This window comes from Pundamilia nyererei, unplaced genomic scaffold (assembly GCF_000239375.1).
Source record: "Pundamilia nyererei isolate P.nyererei 1_Seehausen unplaced genomic scaffold, PunNye1.0 scaffold00172, whole genome shotgun sequence".
NCBI classification, from domain to species: Eukaryota; Metazoa; Chordata; class Actinopteri; order Cichliformes; family Cichlidae; genus Pundamilia; species Pundamilia nyererei.
The window spans coordinates 1,080,515-1,098,058 of NW_005187573.1; the positions used below are offsets into that span (position 1 = coordinate 1,080,515).

The following is a 17,544-nucleotide window of genomic DNA, read 5'->3' on the forward strand; positions in this document are numbered from 1 at the left end:
AAATAAATAAATAAATAAATAAATAAATAAATAAATAAATAAATCTGGTAATTCTTTGTTTTTACATACCCCAATATGCCCAAATATCAAAGAGAAATTAAAAATGCATGCCGTGGAAGAGTTCGGGTCTTAGGAGGTTAAAACTGTGGTGCACACAGTAAATCATCTGCCCTACAACACTAACAAAACAAAACTGCATCTTCAACTTGACCCCGTAGATAGCTCTGGCTCAGTGAGGGACATGCGGTTTGCTGGCTGTCCGCCAGAGGGCGCAAGTAAAAAAAGCAAAAGATGCCGCACAGTCAAAAGGAAAACGAAAAAGAAAGTACCGGAGGTGTTTCTTATTTGTGTTGCTGTCATCTTAGCAGAAACTACAGGTAAGATGTTGTTGAGCTACAGAAATGTGCCTTCCTGCATATTTAAACTATGTACCATCGCCGTTTCACATGCCACTAGCATGTTAGAAGAAAAGAGACTGGCTAAGGTTGTTTTACTTAGCAGTGTTAGCTAAACATGATTTAGTGTTTGGCCTCGTGTTAAGCTTTTAAAACGGACACTCAAGTGAAGGTTGAGACATCTTGATAAGGTCTGCCACTGAAAGAGGCTCCTTTCTGTGGGGCAGCAATAATGTAACAACTTATATCCCGCTGTTGCTAAGCCACGAAGCCCATGAATCTGAATCCCATTCAAATATTTGGATTTTTTCATTTGGATTAGTTGTATGTCGTACGTGGCTGTCCCATTTTAATAATTTTCATGCTACAGTCAGATGTTTAGGGTCTTTCCTTTTATTCGGCGTACATGTTTCGCCTAAGTGTGTTTTAAATTTAATCCAACGTTAACTTGAACTTTGAAATGCTGCAATGGTGGTGTGTTCGTTTATTTGAGGAAGCAGTGCACACAACTTGTTTTAAACGTTTAATACTGGAAGCAAACCCAGTTTCATTGTTTTTAAAGTTTGCAGCGTTAATAAATATATCCAACATTATTGTATATTAAAAAGCAAAAGGTTGTAGATCAGTAGAGAAATCAAAATTGGATTATATCTCTCCATATGTTTTTAAGTATTGTATTTATAAAAGCCATTTGAGTTAGCAGGGTTACCAGATTACATCTCTGCAAATCTTTACTAAGCAAAGCTGAAATGGCTCCATATCTAGCTCCATCAGGTCAAGTTAGTCAACAGGAAGTTTGCAGTTGTGGTCACAAGTTTAGACACACTCAGCATGGGCATAAATGTGTTGGATGCAATTTGGAGTTTTCAGTGAGCTGTTAGTGTGAAATGGTTGTACAGTCAGCTTTAATGATCGTATGAAAACAAGGGTTGGGTCCACAAATTTAAATTTATTTGGGATTTTCGTTGATCCACACAAGGTCAAGAGTTTACATGCAGGCTCAAATACATCATACGCTCACTTAGATATTTCCATAAATGACGCCAAAAGTTCTACAATTTGTTTTAACTCAACAAGGCCAAGGACTTTTAATTTAGTCCTCATGACTGGTATGTTATCTTTGCCAAAAGATTTATTTGACAGCACTGACTGTATTCGCCGGTACTCAGCACAATGAGACAGTTCCAGGAGCACGGTGCAGATCTAAGGAGGAGAATTTCACAATTTGGGATGGTCTCCATTCCAGGATTATCATCTCAAACAGCTGTACGTAGGTGGAGTTATTCACACGTTTCACCACTTGGAGTCTTCTTCCAGACCCTGGCAAATTGTTACCCCACAGATGAGAGTAAATTCATAATGGGGTGTTCAGGAACTACTAAGACTCAAGCCTGCCATGATCCAGAAACTGCAGGAATACCAGTGAAGCCAGTTTTACATCACCATGTACTGAGAGGATGTCGACCAAGAAAGAAGTGATGCTCCCAAATCAACGCCTGCAAGCTTCACTGAAATTTGCAGCTGTCCACATGGACAAGCCAAATGCCTTCTGGAGAAAAGTTTTAGGGTCAGATAATGACAAGCTTTAGTTATTTGAGCACAGTGACAAAATATATGTTTGAAGTGGTCAAGGCAAGGATTTAAAAACTTCTGAACCAGCTGCCAAGAATGTTGGTGACATCATGTTCTTGGGCTTTTTTGCTGCCCTGTTACTGGAACACTGCACAAAGTGGATGGAGTAATGAAGAAAGGGGGCTAACTCCAAATTTTCCAACTCAAATTAGTAGCTAGATGTTTAATAGTTGTACACAACTGTGTGTTGAAACAGAGCAGTGATCCCAAACACACATTAAAACTTGTTTTAGAACGGATAAAACAGGCTAGCACTAATGCTCTGGAATAGTTTTCTCAAAGCCTCGACCTCAAGTATGGAAACTTTAAACTGTGTTTAAAAGCAGAGTCTGTGCCGGGAAGCCTAACAATTTAGTGAACTCTGCCAATTCTGCCAAGAAAAGTGGTCAAATATCAAAGCTTGTTGGTGCTACTTAAGACATTAAATCAAATACAAGCAGGCCTGTATGTGTAAATTTGTGCCTGTATATACATGTGAGCCTCGTGGATTAGAGAAAGTCCAAAATAAAAATAACGTGTGCACCACACTCCTTTTTTTTCTCTTAAGATGTGTACTGTGCAATCTTCCACCCCAGAAAAAGAACAGTTCAAATAAAATAATTAAAAACACAAAATTACAATGACATTCATGCTCATAATGATTTTATGGAAACATCTGACCACAAGTGGATATAGAAATCTATCCTATATTAATATATCTAAATATCTAATTAGTATTAACACACCTGAACACTGCCCTGTTGAGAAAGAAGTGGTGTGCAGCACATCAGTAAGTTTGAATCCAGCCTTCTTTCCTCCACATGCTGTAACCTGTAGACATCGATTTTTTTGACATCAGTAAAATGAGTGGTGTTGTTTCTCATGCTGTAATGGTTCCAGCACAAATAAGATCCTGTAGAAACAGCTTGAGCGTGTAGAGACAGAAACAACTTGTCATACTTGGAAAACCACAACCACTGGAGGGGAGATTAATTTGTAACACAGTTTAAAACCAGAGACTGTAGAGCTAATGAACTAATTATGTCACTCGCTAGTTGGTGTCGTCTTGTTGTGAAGCTGACATTACTAGCTATCACCATGTTTCCAAACTGGATCTGAAGACTCGGGGGTGGAGCTGAACAGAAAACCCTCTCTCTCTCTTTTTTTTGTTCTTTTTTGGTTAATCCGTTTAACTCTTGAAGCAGAAAACTCAAGGGATGAACCAGTGTTGTTTCTGCACCTAACAGACAACTGAGCAGAGACTATATTGAACTCTTGCCTTTTGTCACTTTGTTACTGGCAGCGTGTCACAACAAGTCATCATAAGTTCTCATTTGTTTAGTTACATCTATGAGAAATGACAAAGATAACAGTTTTACAGGCTGGAACAGAGGACAAAATATTAAGTAGATTAAGTAGCAGGCCTGAAAAACTATCTAATGCAGATGAGCAGAATATGAAAGTTATGTTCGTCAGAAATAGGAAAAACTCCAAAGACCTGAAACAGGACTTGGGCCCTTTTGTTGATCCCACCAGTTCTTTGCTGAGGTCGCATCAGAAATGATCTCAGTGAGAGGGTAGCTGTCGAAGCCATTCTGAAGGAAGGGAAACGGGGAGAAAAGACAGAGATTTGCCAAATTACGCAAGGACTGGACTGAAAATATGTGATAACAGGCCTTAAGGAGTGATGAATTCAAATTTTATTGAAGCAGTGTGGGATCAACATAACAGGAAACTGAACAAAAGGCAGAAACATCGAAAGAAGGAGTTTGAATCTCCTTCGGGAAGCCTGGAGAACAATTTCTGAATCACTGTCACTCAGTGACAAACGAGCTCAGTATACTCCAGTTTAAAAAACCAAACAAACAAAAATGGACTAAACACCAGCCAGCCAAGAACATGTCTTCATTCATTTGGCGACAGATGTTGCACATTAAAACTACAAATCGACTAAAAATCTATGAACAGACCAGGATGCTGTTGTTTGGTTTTTTTTCCGATGTGTTAGGACTTTTGAAGTTATTGAAGTCAGCTGCTTGTCAGCTTAAATGTCAAATTCAACTTTTTGCTTGGAAAAATTTTTTGTTGCTACTTCCATGGCGCGTTTGAGTTTGTGTTGGCTCGCGTTCTGACCATTTGCACGTGTTTTCTTAAGTGGCAATGCATTGAGCTGTCTCTAGGCCAACAGTGCTCAATCCTCTTTAAGTGTGACAAGGTCACAGCTGATGTCTGGCTAAGCCTGAGCTGAGAGGAGATAAACCAGTGAGGTAGAAGGAAGCTCCAGTGTGTTACTGCTGCACTTTGTGGCCCGCTGGCAGGATAGACAGTTGTTCTGCGACATGTAGCTGGATGATTGTGTGAGCATTTGATTGTAATTAGGACCGTCGGTGTGAAAACACCAGAAGAGAAGCTCCATCTGCTCATTATTTTCACATGCTGTCTCTCCTGTCTTCTTGCCAGGATGGCACAGTGGGGTGCCGTATTCTCAATAATTGCTGCTCTTGGTGGAGCAGCGCTGTTGGCCTCTGTGCACAAGATTGATGAGGGGCACACTGGAGTTTACTACAGGTGAGCTGTTTTACTTGTTATGTGGGAGATTAGCGTTACACTCCTCTGTTGCACAACTTTCCAGAATCAAGCACCTGCTTCAGATCACTTTGCTTTTAGGCTCTTGTCTGTCCCACGGTGAGCACTGTAATTACCAGCTGTTAGCTATTATAAGCCATCTTAGCTTCAGGATATTTTGATGTCATCACTTGCATCGACATGCAGTAAATGCTGTTTAATTGGAGCTCTTTACACAAATGAGTCCTCTGAAGCCTTGAAAATTTCTAGGTTGATGTTTCTAATTTGAGGTTGGAAGTTTTCTGTTTTAATGATTTTACTGATTCTAACTGTGTGTCACACAGGGGAGGGGCTCTCCTGACCACCACGAGCGGTCCTGGTTTCCATCTTATGCTTCCTTTCATCACCACATACAAGTCTGTGCAGGTGAGTCATGCCGGTCCTTTTATTGGAACTCTCAGGTTAATAATCTGAACATTACTCGCTTTATGTCACATTTTGTCTGTGGGATACAAAATAAATAAAAAGAGTATAAATATTATTAATGTCATACTGTTATTGGTAACACAAAAGTAAACAATTTCACGGTGATTTTGCAGTAAAACAAACAATATTTTCTTACCTTGCGTCATAAATATGCTGTGCTTTCCATGGGGTGGGCTGTATTATGGAGTGATGATGTGAATGCTGGATGTTCTGTTGTTCAATTGTTCTTTTCTTTGAATGAATATCCGTGTGAGGAGGACTGTTCTCCCCATGCAAACTTGTGAAAAAATACCACCAAAGTCTTATGTGACCATATAAGCCAAGTGTAAATGATTTCTTTCTTTCTCAATCACTGTTTAAACATAACTTTCAAAAGGTGTGTGCAGAGGAGTGTCTCCTCTACTGTAAAATATAAGTGGGCATGGTTAAGCCATTATATGGCCCGCTCCCAGAAGATTACAGTGTACTTGCAACGTACGATGGGAAAATATATTAGACACATGAAAAGCTCTTTGTTTAGCTTCACACTAGGTTGTTATATCTTCAAACTGTATTGTGTTTAAAACAAAAGCAGTCTGAGTAAAGATTAGCACGGTGAAGCCAAATTTTGTTAAACATTAATCACTTCCATGGCCTTAACAGCAAGTTGGGCCACCTTTAGCAGCAGCTACAACCAGACGCTTCAGGTAACTGGAGCTCGGTCTCTGGTGTCAGTGTCCACCCTTCTTGTAGCCCTGTAGGAGAGAAGCTTCTCTTTTCAGATCCAGACACTCGTCTCTACAGAATGTTTTCATACACTGTTCATTCTTGATTGTTGATCTCTTCTTTCTTTTCAGGGACTGGCTGCAAAATACGCTAATCATAAACAAAGCAAAGATGCTTTGTTTATGATTTAGCTACAAGCTACTACCTGCAGTCGTTGGGGGAAAATGAAAATGCAGTTTTATGCAATTAGTGGTTTGAATGCAGCTGATGGTAATCAAGAGTTTCTTGTTAAAGCTGAAGCAACTTATCAGGTTGAGTTCTGTCTTTGTTTTGGCTTTAGTAGCTAGGGGCATGGATATTATTTGTTTTCCATACAGCCCAATTGCTTTGAGGTAAACCACTGTATTTGTGAAACATTATTGCTTCTAGCAAGGGGGTTATGGTTTTGGTAGCCTTTGCATGCATGTTATCGTTCTGTTTGTAGCTCAGTAATAATCATATTGTTCCAAGAAACTGGACAAACTGCAAGACTTTTGGAAAAATGTCCGTTGGACAGATGAGACTTAAGTGGAGATGTAAGGCACAGTGCCACAGGTGGTGAAAACCAAACACAGCATATCAGAAAAACACCTCATATTAGCACGGTGGTGGGGGGCTGAGGACCTGGGCACCTTGCTATCCTAGTATCATAGGGTCAAATCTGTCTGACAGCTTAAGCTCGGCCAAAATTGTGTCATGCAGCAGGACAATGACCCCAATGATGTCACATGCATGAACAGGACCAGATCAATGTTTTATTGTGTCCTTATATATGAAGCTTTGGGACTGAAAGAGGGTGCGCTTTATTTTCTGCATGACTGTGCATAGACAGAAATATGATGCAGAGATAGCGGTCTACGTCCTGAAAGATATAGAATAAATATTTCTGAGAAACACTGAGCAGTGTATCCTTTCCATTTTTGGCGAGTGCGTATGACAGCTGTGAATGGAGGCGTAATTCATCATTCCTTCTTGTGAACATGATATCTTAGGGATTAATGGAATGTTTGGCACAAGCATCGAGTTGAACTGAAGGTGGAGCTGATTACAATTTGGTGGTCACAGGTCACTGAGGGCTCAGTGACCTCACAAAGGACATTTTGACTATGACTGATGAAGTGATGCCCTTTTACATCCAAAAGGTTAGAGGTCAAATTCACTGTGGCATCACGATGATTTCCAAAAAGACTGTTAGTTGGGGTTATTTGGTGTTACAACCAAAAAATGTCCATTACTCTTGTTAAATAATCCCATCCTTCCATCCAAGTCATCCTCCATCCTCCATATTTTGTCTCCATTTCTGTCTTCATTTATTTATTTGTACTATTTGTATTTATATTTTCTATTTCTATTGTAGAGAAAGAGCTATCAATCTGTCAATCCTTTCCGTGTCCGTGAGGTTTCCCGTGTTGAGGCAAATTGTATATACTAATTGGCATCTGTGGGTGGACAGCAAAGAAAGAATTTCATTGCACAGAGAAATGCCCTTTCTCTTGTGACACATGACAATAAACACTTTGAATCTTGAATCTTCTGTAATGTTAAGACAAAGACTGCAGGACCACATCTCATCATGTGTATACGGAGTGCTCTTGAGTCCTGATATTAGCAGGGAATGATCTCCACGTATTTAGAATTAAGACCACATTAATTAGGCTTACGAGGAGAAACAAAATGATTCCAGACTGAGATGTTGGTCAGGCTCTCTGTGGTGCTGCACTGGTATATAATTACAATGTGATGTCCTGTTGCTGTGTTTCCTCTGAGTCCTACTGGTTGAGTGTTTTTATTAGCATGTTGGAACCAATAAAAGGAGTTTGAAGTGTTGAAAAACAACATGTCGAATATGTGATCTTTATCTCGTAGACGACGCTGCAGACAGATGAAGTGAAGAACGTACCATGTGGAACAAGGTTAGTTTGCTGTTTTTGGATTAAGCAGTATCAGATGTGGTTTCGAGCCTTATTAAAATCAGCATTTATCATGACACAATAGAGACTCCCACACACAACCTCCAACGCTGCAGGGATCAGAGGTTCACCAACATGTGTCTGAACTACCAAAAAAATAGCCCCTGTCAGTTCACACTGGTGTTTGGGTAAAAGCTTTTGAATGATATGCTGCTTTTTTGTGTCTGTTTTCAGTGGAGGAGTGATGATTTACTTTGATCGCATAGAAGTGGTGAACTACCTCATTCCATCGGCGGGTAATTTCAGCGTTTCACCACACAGTGTGTTTATCCTAATATCATCGGGACAGCTGTAACTCCATATATAAAAATGTAATTTTTAAAACTTCTATCTCTGCAGTGTATGACATAGTGAGGAACTTCACTGCAGACTATGACAAAGCCTTGATATTCAACAAAGTTCACCACGAACTCAACCAGTTCTGCAGCGTTCACTCTCTGCAGGAGGTCTACATCGGCCTGTTTGGTGAGGGGCGCGGGGGCTTCAGGGCGCCATTGTTAACAGTTGGAGAGCCAGAAGTGTTTCAGAGCTTTTCATGTTTACCTGCCTTTTTTGCACACTTTTCCCCCACAGACCAAATTGATGAAAATCTGAAGTTGACGCTACAAGAGGATCTAACAAACATGGCGCCTGGACTTATCATTCAGGTAAAGGCAGAGGATCAGACAGACCCCAGGCCAGAATGAAGTTCAGTGTGATTGTAAATATGAGGTCAGAGCTTTGTCAGTTCCGGTTTGCTGACAGCACAGGGTGTACCACACAGCAGGGCTTTCTTTGCATTAGCGCTATACAAATGCTGGCCATTTACCAGTATAGTAAAACACAGCTCTACAGGTTTGCATATTCCTCTGTCCTCTCTCAGACTCTGTTCCATGTACATCATGTACATGGAAACATTACCTGCTCTGGATCAGTCAGCTTATATTATGCTAACATTCTGATCCACATTGTGATTTCTTATCATAATGTCTCATCATACAGTCCCGATCCAGTTTAAGGCCACTTGAAAAATGTTAAAAAGTCATATTTTGCATGGTTGGATCTTAACACGTTTCCAAGTAGAGCTTCAACATGCAACAAGAAGAAATGGGAGTGTGACAAAACATTTTTTTGAGCATGCAATATATTGAGAGAAAAAAAAACACTTAAACTGAAACAGGCTGTTTTACAGCTGATCAAAAGTTTAGGATCACACCTCCAAAAAACCCTGTAAGCCCCTCAAAAGTTCCAAACATGAACTCAGTAATGAGCAGCTCCACCGTTTTTGTTTTCACTTCAAAAATCAGTTGCGGCATGCTTAATACATGTGTTTCCATGAGGTGAGTGGGACCATTTCACCAAGTGGTAGATGAAGACGAAGGCGGCAGCATGAAGGGCATCTACTGTCTGGAACTGTTGTCCATTTTTGTAAACTTCACTTGCCATCCATCTCTAAAGGCTCTCAATTGGATTTAGATCAAGGGAACAAGCAGAATGGTCCAAAAGAGTGATGTTATTATCCTGGAAGAAGTCCCTTGTCCTGCAGTCATTGTGTACTGTAGCGTTGTCCTGGTGAAAAACACAGGCGTTAACACAAAGATGAGGGCCCTCAGTCATGAGGGATGCTCTCTGTGACATCTGGACATGTTTGACACCCCTGCACCTCCTCAAGCTTCATTGTTCCACTGAAGGAAAAAGCAGAGAAGAAAATGTTCTTCCAACTTTACTGACCCATGTTTGGTGCTCTCCTCCAAAGTCCAAACAGTCAGTTTTGTGGCGTTCAAGGAGACGAGGCCTTTGAAGACATTTTTTGTCTTTGAAGCCCTTCAGTCTCAGATGCCGTCTGATGGTTATGGGGCTGCAGTCGGCACCGGTAACAGCCTTAATTTGGGCTGAGGATCCAGTGTCTTGACGGACAGCCATGAGACAGTCATGACAGTGTGACTATCTGACAGAAAATGACAATGAATCCACATTTTTGCACAGATTTGACCTTTTAAAGCATGTGGTCCTGAACTTTTGATCAGCTGTAAAACAACCTGTTTCAGTTTAAGCTTTGTTTTTAATAAATTGCATGCTCCAAAAAATGTTTGGTCCCACTCCCATTTCATCTTGTATGTTGAAGCTCTGCTTGGAACCTTGTTAAGATCCAAACATGCACAATATTTTTTTTGTTGTTGCCATTCAAGTGGTCTTAAACATTTGACCAGGACTGTATGTTATTATGTCTTCATTAAAGTGGAAGCTGTGGCTTTAGTCTCTACATGCCTTGTTAATTAGCATACCTTTGTGACTGAGTAAGACTGTGTTGATAAGATAACTTGGTTAAAAGAGTTTATTTACATTATAAAGAAGGCCTGACTGTAGATCTGTCAGCCGTTTTAAAATTGCTGTTGCTTAACCTTCCTAAGATCTTCATTTTGTTTGCTTACTCTGTAGAAGAAGCAAAATGTAATCATGCTGGTGCAGCTAGAACTCCTCCAAAAAACAGTCAGTGCCAGATGTTCAATCTCACTTCCAGCCTTTGTGCTGCTTTAGCTTTCTCCTTGTTTTTGTTGCTGGACACATGTTAGAGTGGTGTCTGTGTCCTCTAACGGTTGCCAAGAGCACCAACGAGAGCTATTCCTAGGTTACTGATGCAACAGAAATTACAGTTCGTCTGGGAAATGTTAGTTTATTATACAACTGAGCTGTCTGAGTCAAACAAAATGCAATACATGGTTCACATTTGTGAATCAAATTCTGACCTGTAGATATTTATTATAAAGGATTGAATTTAGTTATTCCGAGAAGTTCGGATTGGTCCAACCCCAAACCTGATTTTAATGTTTTTAGAGTACACATATTATATAAAAAAGACCCTAGAGGCTTTGTGTTGTCTTTTTAGCTTGGATGCTTTCACTTTCAGTTTAGGTGAAGTTCCCTGAGGGGCGTTATTATTCATCCTCTGTCGACCTTTTCTGATCTTGAATGCTGACTGAATATCTGGATGGCAGGGGGTCTGACTCTGAATCATTCCTTTGGAAAGTGCCAAATGTTTTCTTGTTCTAATAAAGGGAAAGCTCAAATGAGGCGACAGAGAGGAACATTACACATTTGTAATCATTTACACATGATAATTTTAGCCTAATTAAACCCAGTCTTCAGTCCATAAAATTGATTTACAAAGGCTCTCTCCCATAGTTTGGATCAAAACAGTGTTTCTTTAAAGTTACAAGGGAGCCTGATGATTTTTTTTTTCTTCCGCACTGTTAATTCACCTCCTCACTGCACTCATCAGTGTAGCCATGTGTCAGTCCGGAGTGTTAAGGTCTTCACTGGGCTTTACTCCTCCACACATGGTTACTCTAAATCAACAGGAACTGCTGAAATAACAGTTTCGGTTGAGAGTTCTTAAACAGGACTTCACTGGGCCTGGGCTCCTCTCCAGCAGGAGCTTCTCTGGTGGTAAAAAGCTCTTTTTATGGTCTTGTTGGTCGTTGCATTCCATCTGAATGTTTTTCCTGTCCCGTTTATCCACAGGCGGTCCGTGTCACAAAGCCCAACATCCCAGAGAGCATTCGCCGGAACTACGAGCTTATGTGAGTTTTGTTTTTTGATTTGTTTTTCTTCTAATTATTCCACAAGGAATATGAAATGGGGAGGAAAAAATAATATGATTCTTCTAGACTTCTCCTTTGGGGATGTTTATAAGGACTGAATGAGAAGAATATAAAAAAATAACTTGAAATTAAATAATTTAATATACTTAAGTCTTCCATGGACGCCCATATGTTGTTACATAACGGACAGAATTTAGATGGTACTTAGTCATCTGGTCTTTGTTACCCGTGGGTGCATTTACTCTATTACACAATACTATGTGTAACTCTGACTTGTCTTACTGGGAAAGCATGCTTAAATGAAAATCCTTTAAGCTCTTTATGCGAGGCGATGGCAAACATTCAACGCAACTGTAGAAAAGTGAATAATTCACAGAGATCTGTTGTGTGTGAACATGTAGCAGAAGATCCACAGCAGTGAAGTGAGCACCCACATTCACTCTGACCTTAAAACAAACTACTTTAAATCATCACAACATTAATAATGACCCTAAATCCATCAGAGCAGAACATCATGTGTAGACCTGCATATGTGATCACCATCACTTACTCACTACATTTGTTAAACATTCCATAGCACGACATTCAAACAGATTTCTATATTCTTTCATTACTACATGGAAAACTGTGTAACTGTGACCCACTGCCACCAGCACAACTAAAAGAAAAAACACACAACTGAACTCTTGACCTCATGCTGGTGGTGTACGCTCCTACAGACGGCACAGGTGAGCTGTTGTCCACTTGGAGTCTGTGTGAAGGATGCGTGTGTGTTTGGTGTCACATGGACAGGCTGAGTGCTCACAAAAAAAATCATCGGTGTGCTCGTGGACTTGTTTGCTGCTTTCCTTCAGGTTCTTACAAAGTTTACGGCACTCAGACGCCCATGTTGTGCATACTGACAAAATAGAAACTGTGGTTTCTACGTTGGCCATAAGTGAGAGAACGGAGGTAGAATAAGCAGTAAATCAGCTATTTTTGCCCCGATGTAGGTACAGCATTCATATCAACCTGTGAGTGGAGGGAAAGCAGTGCTGAAGCTCTGAGTTTTATTGGGAGCTCCTCTCTTATTCACATGTGGTCACTACAACGGAAACGCAACATATTTTTGATTCGTCTCATTAATTTATTTTATTTTTTTAAAATTAATTTTACACACCAGATGCTCTTTCTGACACAACACCTCTGATCTGATTCTCTATTCAGTGATGTTTCTTATGAAAGGCAAATGTGTTGATACACCGTAGAGCTGTGAAGCATCCAAGTCTTCCAACTCAAACATGGGGCTCTACCTGCCGTGGCGCTTCTGAATAAGGGAGCAGCCAAAACAAGCTTGTGCTGCTGAGGAGTTCGATTGATAAAACTTTTTGGGTGGGAGCCTAAAAAAGTGAGTTTTATTTTTCTGACCTTCTAAAAAGTGGAGGTTCTTGGTTAAGCAGTGATGTGTGTGGAAGAGTTAAAAAGCTGCACGGATTAAAACCAACGTTTTTTTCAACTCGTTGATGCAGTCATGGAAAAACTGGACCCAGAAGGGAAACGGCTCTAGCCAAGGGCTCTGCAGTAACTCACATCTATTTAAGCAAAGAGTGTATGCATGCATGCATGAGTGCATGTGTGCATGCGTAAAATTATGAAGAAATGTTCACACTAGCCACAACAGTGAGCTGTGTACTTCGACAGCTTGATAAGAATCTAGTCTCTTGTAATAAACTGATTCCTTTTTAAATAAGTCTCCAGTATCGCTACTTTCACTTTGTTAGATTCGGTCACTAAAGTACCTTTCTGACCTGTGGGAGGCAGTAGCATCTGTATTTCTGGTACTTTGTTTAGACAGCAGCACAGGAAGTCAGGCTTTTTATCCTGTTTTCCTCTATAACTGCTGTTTGTGGAGGGTAATTAGATCTTCGATTCACGTGTTTCTTTCAGTTTTGTTTCCACGACAGACTTCATTTTGGTTTTTCTTCTGGACAGTAATAAAAATATCGGGAATTTGAAACTTGAGATCATAGTGTTACAAAAGGCAGTCCAGACTGTGGGAAAGGCATTAGTCATTAGTCTCCTGAGTGGACACTAGTGGCTCCTCTGAGGCTGAAGGTAAAACAGAGAATTAGTGTGCAGGCTGAGGAATTTTGCTGCAAGACGTGGTTTGGATGCCAGAATAACAGATTTGAGATAAAGGTTTGGAAAGTTGTGGGGGCAGACGCAGGGTTGAGCTCCTTTGCCAGTGTCTGAGTGCTGTGTCATGCCCTTCCACAAACCTTGGAGCTTCTTTGGTAATGATGTTGATTTCTGTGGAAGTTAATATTGAAACAAACCACAGACATCCGGCAGCAAGCAGCTCCCAAAGTCAAGCTTGCACACAGAAGTCACATGTAGCTCTCAGTTAAAGCATTTTTGTTTTGTTTTTTTTATTAACTGCTCTTTAACATGTTCGCAGGGAGAGCGAGAAGACCAAGCTGCTGATCTCCCAGCAGACACAGAAGGTTGTGGAGAAGGAGGCAGAGACGGAGAGGATTAAAGCGGTGATAGGTGAGAAACTGAAGCGAGACTGTCGTGTGGAGAGCGCTTTGTTCGGAGTTATTTGCACTCAATGTGCTAACATGCTTGGATGTTTTGGGGTTTTGTTTTGTTTTTTGTAGAGGCTGAGAAAGTGGCTCAAGTTGCAGAAATCAAGTTTGGACAGAAAGTCATGGAGAAGGAAACGGAAAAAAGAATCTCTGAGATTGAAGGTTTGTATCCAGCAGTGAAGGAAGAAGAAAGAAGAGCGATTGTGGTGCTTTGCATTCAGCGAGGAGAAACGATTCATTCATCACCAGAATGAGTCAGAACCATTGATACAATGTAGGAGGGAGACATGCTTTTACTGTGTTATTGCCAAATTCTGACCCTGCTATTCAAATGCGGTGGCAGAAATGGAGCCTCATCAGACCAGGCAACATTTTTCTAATCGTCTAGCCTCAGCTTTCTGTTCTTAGCTGATAGGAGTGACACCCAGTGTGGTCTTCTGTTTCTGTAGCCCAGATGCAGATATCTTGGCTGGACACGCTCTGTGCTTTGAAATACTCCTCTGCATACCCTGGATATTGGGTATAAGTAAATGGCCTGGTAAATGGCCTGTATTTATATAGCGCTTAACTAGTCCATAAGGACCCCAAAGCGCTTTACATATCCAGTCACACACACATTCACACACTGGTGATGACAAGCTACATTGTAGCCACAGCCACCCTGGGGCGCACTGACAGAGGCGAGGCTGCCGGACACTGGCGCCACCGGGCCCTCTGACCACCACCAGTAGGCAACGGGTGAAGTGTCTTGCCCAAGGACACAACGACCGAGACTGTCCAAGCCGGGGCTCGAACTGGCAACCTTCCGATTACAAGGCGAACTCCCAACTCTTGAGCCATGATCGCCCCAAATATAAGTTGTTATTTGATATACTGTTGCCTTCATATCAACTCAAATCAGTCTTGCTATTCTCTTGATGGCATTTTCACCCAGATAACTGAGGCTTACTGGATATTTTCAAACCATTTTCTGTAAACACAAGAGATGCTTGTGAGGGGAAAATCCCAGCAGTTTCTCAAATACTCAGAGCACATGCAGTCACTTATATCATCATTCTGATCCTCGCTTTGAACCGCAGGTCGACTCGATTACATGCAAATACACAGATTTTCTGCTGACTGCTCATTAGTTTAAATGTCTAGTTGAACAGGTGTACCTAACAAAGTGGCCAGTGAATGTCTGACGTCAGTGTTTCATACAAATGCACTTTTATTAAAACAGAATGATTTCATAAGAATGACTTGATTTAATTTACTGGGCTCATTTTTAAAGTATTCTGTTTAAATTTTAAAGGGATCCTATTTCTTTGATCTCTAAAATGAATGTATCCATCGAGTGAACTGCATTGTGAGTACGGTACAGGTACAGTTTTATAAATCTGATAATGGAAAGTGTAAAACTCAGCAGTAAGTACTGCCACATGTTTGCTCTTTTCCAAGGGCATTTGTTTTGGCTGCTGCATTTGGGAGTTAGCAGTTGGGTCAAATACATATTTGCAGAAAATCCTCCAGCTTCCCGCTCTGACGTCTACGGTAGAGTTTTTGTTAAACTGCCATGCCGCTAATGATTCATATGAGTTTGTGTTTGTGGTTCATAGACGGTGCTTTCTTGGCCCGGCAGAAAGCCAAGGCTGATGCAGAGTTCTACACGGCTCAGCGAGCGGCTGAGGCCAATAAGGTAAAGACACAAACACATATTGTGGTTGACAAATGTGGGCTGCAAAATTACCTTCCTTCACTGGAATCCTGTCGCTCCCTCCCACAGCTCAAGCTAACACCAGAGTACCTGCAGCTGATGAAATACAAGGCCATCGCAGCCAACAGCAAAATCTACTTTGGGAGCGACATACCACAGATGTTTGTGGACTCTGGCTCAGCAGGGAGCTCCATCAAGGCCTCGGCAGCCATGGACATTGTTGCCGAGCACATCATGGACCTGGATTAGGCAGGAAAGTAGTGGCACCTGCTGGAATGTTCAAAGGCAGAGCACTATCAGCTGAAGGAGATCTGCCTACTGCGGGTCTGTACTTCTCAACACATCTGAATTACTGCTAGGAATCCCTGTTCTCCAGCCTCAGAGCAGACAACATGAGCATTCGCTCTGTCCTGATGGCCACTGAAGTCCTCTAAACACAGTGTGATTAAAATCCGTTATTGTCATTTAGCAAAATAAGAATTTAAAAACATGTCCTTGCTGCTGCTGCTGCTCAGTTTTTGATTTTTTTATGGTCTGTGCATCAAGCCTACGTAGCCAAAGCATCAAGGATCCCAAATCCATCAATACTTTGTTTGTACCATCCATTCCACTAAAGTAATGGCTGTATTCCTCAAGCATGCCCACAGCCAACAATGTCAAAGGTTGTTCTTTTTAAAGGGTACCTTTAAACACTGCCCGTCTCTATGGGGAAGTCAGCTGATTGGTCTCATTCATGTCAGGGTAGATAAACATGCTTTAATTGGTTTTTGATACGGTCATTATTTAAAAAGCAAAATAACCATCACAAAGCAGGTTGAGCGTTTGGGTGAATGTTCTGCAGAAACCATGCTGTTACTCAGTTACGTGTTTCACATTTCCACACAGACTGTAATCAAGAGTGTTTTTTCTCTGCTCTCTGCCTGAAAGACGGACCAAATGTGTCTCTGAGGATGAATGTACTGAGGTAGCTGTTCACTGTCACATTTGACAACATCACTGGATCGCTGCAGATTGTTTTTTCAACTTGTTTTGAACGCTGGATTTGTGCACCTGTGTGAAGTTGTTATATATTTTCTGTATACGTGTTTCTCACATTGAATAACTGATTAAGAGACTATTTGTTTCTGGAGTTTTCTTCTTCTTTTTCCACCCCCACTGTGAAAGAAATATGACATAACCAAAGTATTCATGTGTGACATCAGCTTCTCACAAAACTATTAAGCAAAATTTTTATGCAACCAATTTCGTGGGCGTCCTGTAAGACTCTTCATAAGACAAGAATTAATAATTGCCTTTTAGTCTTTGGTGGCGTGACGCAGCTGTGGAGGAGGAACACTCTAGGATGTAGTAATGATGACGAGTTTTTAACCATCCATAAACTCAGTCTGTAGTTTTCCGTTACTCACTTCAGTGATCTTATAAACGTCATACGATCCAGTGATTCTGAAAACAATCTGTTGGGAAATCTTCATGAGTCCACGTTGAGTCATCTCTGAGGTTTTACAGCCAGGACGGTTTGCAGAATGCACGACTGAGCGCTGATAACCATGTGCTTAAATTTCCAAAGAACCAATTGGTGTGAAGAACCGACTGGTTTAGGGGAATTGGCGTGCTTGGTATAAGCAGCGTCACTGTGAGCAAATATTTCTTTAGGCCAGGAACCAAATGGCATTTTTACAAAAAGTTATTATTATTTTAAGATTTTCCGTAATCTGATTCGTCTGTCATTTTTTAATTTCTTGTAGCTATATCTTCACATCATGTGTTAGTGGACACACTTTTAAAGAAAGTGGACCACTTTGCTGTCAGTGATGTTTTTCAAAGGGACTGGCAGCCACCCACGCAAATGTTTTTGTACTGACTTCAGCTGTGAATGTACAATCAAGGCATTGTCTTCTGATAATAAAGTACTGTGTTTTCTTCTTTGCA

The 17,544-nt window shown here is 40.9% G+C and overlaps 1 protein-coding gene across 1 annotated transcript; it reads left to right on the forward strand.

The window, feature by feature from the left end:
* The first annotated feature begins 295 nt into the window (after window positions 1-295).
* Window positions 296-17,544, forward strand: erlin2 (ER lipid raft associated 2). Its single transcript, XM_005746110.2, has 12 exons — window positions 296-377; window positions 4,467-4,574; window positions 4,916-4,997; window positions 7,668-7,714; window positions 7,946-8,007; window positions 8,111-8,236; window positions 8,345-8,418; window positions 11,273-11,331; window positions 13,790-13,881; window positions 13,992-14,081; window positions 15,518-15,597; window positions 15,685-17,544. Exons 2-12 carry the CDS (start codon window positions 4,468-4,470, stop codon window positions 15,862-15,864), a joined length of 999 nt encoding a protein of 332 aa, XP_005746167.2. The 5' UTR covers window positions 296-377; window position 4,467; the 3' UTR covers window positions 15,865-17,544.

Bases quoted from the DNA above. Each gene is read 5' to 3' on its own strand.
- erlin2 (XM_005746110.2), top strand. From the start codon at position 4,468: ATGGCACAGTGGGGTGCCGTATTCTCAATAATTGCTGCTCTTGGTGGA. The intron at 4,998-7,667 runs GTGAGTCATGCC...TTTATCTCGTAG, and splicing joins CCACATACAAGTCTGTGCAG to ACGACGCTGCAGACAGATGA. The intron at 14,082-15,517 runs GTTTGTATCCAG...TGTGGTTCATAG, and splicing joins AAGAATCTCTGAGATTGAAG to ACGGTGCTTTCTTGGCCCGG.